General features: G+C 42.0%; 1 protein-coding gene across 1 annotated transcript; it reads right to left on the bottom strand.

Moving 5' to 3' along the window:
- Positions 1 to 238: 238 nt before the first annotated feature.
- Positions 239 to 5,892, bottom strand: LOC104437370 (protein YIPF6 homolog). The gene is given in 5 exon segments (XM_039310223.1): positions 239 to 831; positions 1,027 to 1,101; positions 5,072 to 5,445; positions 5,448 to 5,483; positions 5,486 to 5,892. Coding segments are annotated over 5 exon segments (858 nt in total). The 5' UTR covers positions 5,598 to 5,892; the 3' UTR covers positions 239 to 570.
- Between the last annotated feature and the right edge of the window lie 327 nt (positions 5,893 to 6,219).

Raw genomic sequence — 6,219 nt, forward strand, 5'->3', positions numbered from 1 at the left:
CTTCAAAAAGTGCAACAGGCAACCAGTCGAATAAAAAGCCAAGGGAGTCAACCAACATTGCCAAACTGGGGCTCAAAACTCATGATCACCCCCAACCCCCCACCCCCCCCTCATTTGCAAAGTACAGTCCTTCTAATCTTGTGTTGACTTGGGAACGAGGATCAAGCCCTACCAGGATTAGGCGATTTGGCGGTTCGTTACCATGTCCAAATACTCAAAAGACTACAAAAGAGGCAGCTTCAGATTATCAACTCTTTATACATTGGACATGAATAGGGTGTACATTTAACAGTTCTAGCCATGAGCTGAAAAGCTATCGAATCCCCACTCTGAAAGGTTTGACATGAACCATGACTAGGCATGAACTATGACTATAAAAGACTCTCCGACGACGACTGATATATTGTAGCGGCACACTAAGGCTCCAAATGGATACAGTCATAAGGGAGATGGCAAAAAATATAATATCATGACAAACATGATCTCGAGGAAAACTCCAGTGTAAATGTATTTGAGATACAGTTGTTAATGTGGGTCACCACCATGAGAGGCGAGCTTGACAATGCTTTATTAATCTATGGCAATTATGAGAAAACCAACCGATACATACATGAGAAAGACAGGGTAGAGGGCAAGAGCTTTTCTCCTAGGATTGACGGCTGAGCTCATGAATGGATATGCAGCCCAGGAGCTCCAAGCCAACGTCACGCACACAACAATCACTTTCAGTATTACGTTGTCCTTCAACAAGCAGATCAGGGCTCCAACATCCAAAGGGAAGAGACAATAACCAAGGAGGCTCAGGCTCTGAAAGAAAATGATATGACCACCCTGAAACAATCCATAAAAACACTCATCACACAAAAGGGTAGATATTCATATAAGAATGAAACAAAGACTACTGCATGATTTAAGTACATTCCCACCTTGAATACTCCACTACGACAAATATGAGTTCACCAACACTTTAGTCGTCATACTTACAATAAGTACATTGTTTGTTTAAACAAAACTAAAGAGCTTTACCAGCAACAGCACATTCAGTGTCAGAATAACAGCTCCAGCTGCAAGTAGTGCAAATGCAACAGCAAAAACCTCAGACTGCACAAAAAGAACGAAGTGAATTAGTTTAAGTAACCGCATCATTGTGTAATGAAATTAAATTAGCATATTTCATACTAAGAAGTGACAGTTCTACAGTTCATATATATCATCATGTACACCAAGAAGCTTCAAAGGGTACATGCATACAAGGCAGGAGTGAAAGAGAAAAACAATGAAACCAACACCTCATTAATAGGGAAACAGTGAAACTATGCCACAAGAAACTATATAATAAGAAGTGGGGAAAAAATGAAAATTTGTTTCTTCCAGATTACTCTTATGTTGTCCTCTTTAAAGAAAAACTTGAGGTTTGGGCAATTGTTCATCAAATGAAGGGTAGTCATTTACAAGAAACGGAATGGACTAGAAGAAGCCCTTTAATGATGACTGCCAAAGGAAAATTCTATTACTCATCCTCTTGAATACAAATTACAGTGCTTGATACCTTCACTTGTAGTTGATACATACATACACTTCATTATCTAAGTCCATGAAGTAGATACTAGGAACACTGCATAACACGAGCCATGCTATCGACAAGGACAAACACATCACCAAGCCAAACACCCCTTCAGTTTGAAATAAAAGTCACAACCTGTTCAGCAGTATTTGAAAGTAAAATTCACAAACCCATTGTCAAGTTCATTCATTATCCTATTTAGAGTTGAATCAGTCCTCTTCAATTCTCCTTGTTAACTTACTCTTTCTCATCTAATGGCTGTTGAAAACTCCACGCACATGCTTCTATCTTCAGCCTCCATGTCTATTTTACATTCAATGCATTCTGAATATTGTGGATTTTAGCTGAATGATCTAGGGAGGATGGGCTTTGGGTGAGAATGCATAGCTGTGCAGCTTTCGTACACTCTCTCAAAGCTGCATTTTCAGTACTATTAGAACTGGGCCAAGTATTAGATGATTATGTATTTATCATGGAAAATGAAGTGATAAAAGGAAAACCATACACATATTTCTTCATACATCATCCTAGCACTTGAACAATGGATATTCCCAAATAATCACTCCCAGGAGAATGCCCACTTCAGGTTATTTGGTTTCGTAAACCAGCCCTACCCCTACCCAATCAATGTTCTACATGAGTCATGACTAGTGCAGTTCAATGTGCCAGCAGTCGTGTCCTTGTGGTTGTAGTTGAGCTAGTGGTAAGGTGATTATTTTTATTTTCTTAACCCATTAATTGCGAACCAACATCCAACCAAGGAAATAGAATGATTCCAGAGGGTCAGAGACTCATTGATTTGACCAATGACAAACATGGACACATGTCTAGATGTCTGACAAAGTCTAGGTCATATTAACTTGGCTGAAGAGGTTTTGAAAATTGGACATGGATATAAGTATGAGTCCACTGCATTGAGAGCAAATTGACCAGATGAATATACATGCAATATCTCAAGTATCTCTGATACAACCATCTGAAAAAATTTGTATCAAGAAAAGAGCTGCAGCTTCCATCTTATGTATATCCGTTCTCTCTCTTTCTCTCTCTAAAACGAAGTACAGCAACACTGATAACCCCATGTCAAGCAACACTGATAACCCCATGTCAAGATTAATCCGACAACAAATTCAACCTCACATAGTCGTTTTATAATAAGAATCCCATTGTCCAGCAGCATATCCTATTTCAAATTACACAATTGAGAGATAAGTCCTTGCATAGAGTCTTAGCAAGTTAGCAAACAGCCAAATATACCCAGTAATGCCAATGGTTTCCACATGCTTTGTTCCATATATAACATAATTGCATAGAAAACCTCAGAGTATAAGAGTTAAAATTACCCTATGAACTAGAGAACCAAGTGGGGAAGAAGAAGAAGAAGAGCCAAATATACCCAGTAATGCCAATGGTTCCCAAGAAGAAGAAGAAGAGGTAATGACAAGCATAGAGGCAGACAAATATTAAGATGAATGCAAGAGGGATTGAAAAGTTGTTGAAGAGAGCTCGTAACTGGTTGAGCCCTGTGACTGTATCTGAAACTGCTGATCCTACTATAGTGAATACAAGCCATCTCTAAAATCATGAGCCTATAGAGGTCAAACACTCGGTAAGTTGACATCTCATATTATTGAAGTTGCTTCCCCCGAGCCTCTACAATTCTACCAAAACATTGTGGGCTGGCTAAGCCCATCCAATAGGAAAGAATCATCATACAATCAGCAAATCTATTCAAATTTTCCGTTTTGAAGGAAACATGCCTAGTTTCATCCCTAAACCAAAGTCTGTCTTTGTTATTTTCTTTTGAAAGAAGAAAAATGGTACAAACTCCACCCAACTTTTTGCACGACTATTACCCCCTTCATGTAATATTCCCATTCTTAACAAGTGAATTGACTTAAATTGTGACGTAGGAGAAGAGAAATACCCAAACAAGAATATGCTAACATGAAATGAGATCCAGCATGTGTTTCAGCTACATAAAGAATCCTCGAACTTACACTCAAACTAGTGGAGTAACTTCAGTATATAAATCTTATCATGGGTTTAAAGGAGGGGTTTTTAACTGCATAATTGATGAATCCGTGGTTCAGAGGGGCTTAAACCTTATCAACAGGTGTAGAGGACCTGTTCAACTTGGGTTTCAGCAACATAAAGCACCCTTGAACTTACGTTCAAACTAGTGGAGTAACTTCAGTATATAAATATAATCATGGGTTTAAGGGAAGAAGAAGAGAAAAAGAAAAAGCGGGGAATCTAACTGCATAATTAAAGTTTCCGTGGTTCAGATGGCTTAACCTCATTAATGGGTGTAGAGGACCTGTTAAACGAGGGTGCTACCAAAAAAGTTTGTTAGGATCCCCTGATTGTGATCCAGACACACTAGGCCCAAGAAAAACTGCTGTTTCAAGCAAAGGCCACTCAATTATCTTATTCAAGAAAAGACATACCATAATATAGTCTTCCTTCTGGAGAGATCAGGTACCCAAGGACAGACTTTGACCCACGATCTTAACAAGCATTATATATTGACTGTTCACTGCCTGATCCAATGCAATCTCATTCACTAGGCATAAAACTTCCTACCCGTCAGGCAAACATGTGGTAGTCAGACAAGATCTATCGGCAATAATGGCTAGGTTGATGCACTTCTCATGAGATTCACGTTTTTCAACTTAGCAGTTACATTTCCTCCAAATATTTTTCATACTAAGATGTTCCATCAACACCATAATGCCTGAATTTTCCAAGTGCAACTCATCACCAAGAAAACTGACGATTAAATTGTAAATCCATTTCTAATGCATCCTCTCTCTTGAAAAGCAGGCTCCTCAGTTATCAAGTGTGTTAGATGAGCTTATCCAGCTCCCTCTTAGTCCAATAAGAACATCATGGAATCTTATTGTACTGACTGTGATGCAAATTGCATGAGTGTCATCCCCCAACAATTCCTATATCTTGACTATATCAATGTCGACAGCCTCTGCACAGGAATAACTACGTAGTCAATCACAATGAGTGACTTCTGAAGGAATCACCTATATCTCTTACTACAGAGAGATATCCAGTTCATGCCTTCTCTGCAACTATAGATAATGCAGCTTTGCATCAACCTTCAAATTCTAGTCACATCGCATCAAGAAGAAATAAGTAATGCATATACCAAAAGGAAACCATAACACAAAAGAAACATCAAGATCGGCGCAAAGCAACGGGAGTAATTTAGAATGTTTATCAGCTAGACTAAAAACAGACACCAGAAAGCCAATCTACTATGCCAAGTAGAACCATCTGCGAATTCGGGAATTAGAAATCTCAGTCAACCACGCACCAGATATACTGAACATCCCAACAAACAATGCCCAGATCAAGACCCTAATTTCACGCAAGAGAAGACAAAAACTTGACCACCCTGCACTTTAGATCCATAATTCGAAGCACAGTGTTTCTGCATCACGCGTCAAAGAATCGCGCAGAGTAAAAGACAATACGATATCAAGAACTCACCTTCTTGACCGACGCAGACCACGAAAGCACGAGACCCAGAAACACGATGAAGAAGAAGGGGCCCCAGAGATCCCAATCCCTCAGGGCCTTCCCGGGGTCTTCCCGGTACGGGTTCGGGAACACCACCAGCTTCAAATTGCTCACGATCCTCGACATGTCCCGCTTCACCGTGTCCCAGACGGGCTCCGTCAGCGTGTTCGGGCCCGGCCCGAACCCGGTGGCCTCGAAGCCCTGCCGCGCGCCGCCGCCGCCGCTAGCCGGGAGCGGCGGCGGGGGGCGGAGGGGGCGGCCGGGGGGCGGCAGCTGGCACGGAGGGCACGAACTTCTGGGCGGCGGAGGAGGGCTTGAGGGGGGCTCGGGGGGGATGGAGGAGGGAGGAAGGGGGAGGAGGAGACGGGGATCTGGGCGCGGGCGGGGCTGGGGGGCGGGCGGGGAGGACCGTGGCGTTCATGAGGTTCTCGATCTCGTCGATGTCGGACTGGGAGGAGGCGTGGAGAGGGACGGTGTCGCTGTGGGAGTGCGACATCTTCTTCTTCTTTGCCCTTCTTCTTCTTCTTCTTCTTCTTCCCGGGAAAGTTGTTGCGGGGGCTTCTGGTTTTCTCGGGAAAGTTGCGGCGGGTTGGTGATTATGATGATGGAAATGGCGGATCTAGAGAGAGAGAGAGATGGGGTTGGGATGTTTCAGAGGGGTAGCGAGATCTGGAGAGGAGAACGAAGCAGGGAGGCGGGGGAGGACATGGGGGGCGGCGACGATGCGGAGGAAATGCGAGAAAGATGATCATGACGCATGAGATCGACGTCTTCGGCACGGGGAATGGCGGATTCGGATCCGGTTTTGGGGCGCCTGTTTGAGCCTCTTCGGGCTTGAGATGCTCGGGTCTAAAGGTTCGAAAGACAAAATTTATGAAATAAAAATTAATTTTTAATTAAAAATTAATATCTTAATTTTATTATATGGACAAGTTTTCAACAAAGAAATTCGTTTGATAACAATTCATAATTTCTATTTCTAAAATAAAAATTTATTTAATAAGAGAATAAAATTTTTATTTTTAGGAATGGCAAGAATCGCCAAAGATTTAGTGGTCGAAGTCTGACGTCCAACAATCAACATCTGGTGTTTAATGATCGACGGCGGGTGGTTGGAG

The sequence above is a fragment of the Eucalyptus grandis genome, chromosome 3, assembly GCF_016545825.1.
Source record: "Eucalyptus grandis isolate ANBG69807.140 chromosome 3, ASM1654582v1, whole genome shotgun sequence".
Classification (NCBI taxonomy): domain Eukaryota; kingdom Viridiplantae; phylum Streptophyta; class Magnoliopsida; order Myrtales; family Myrtaceae; genus Eucalyptus; species Eucalyptus grandis.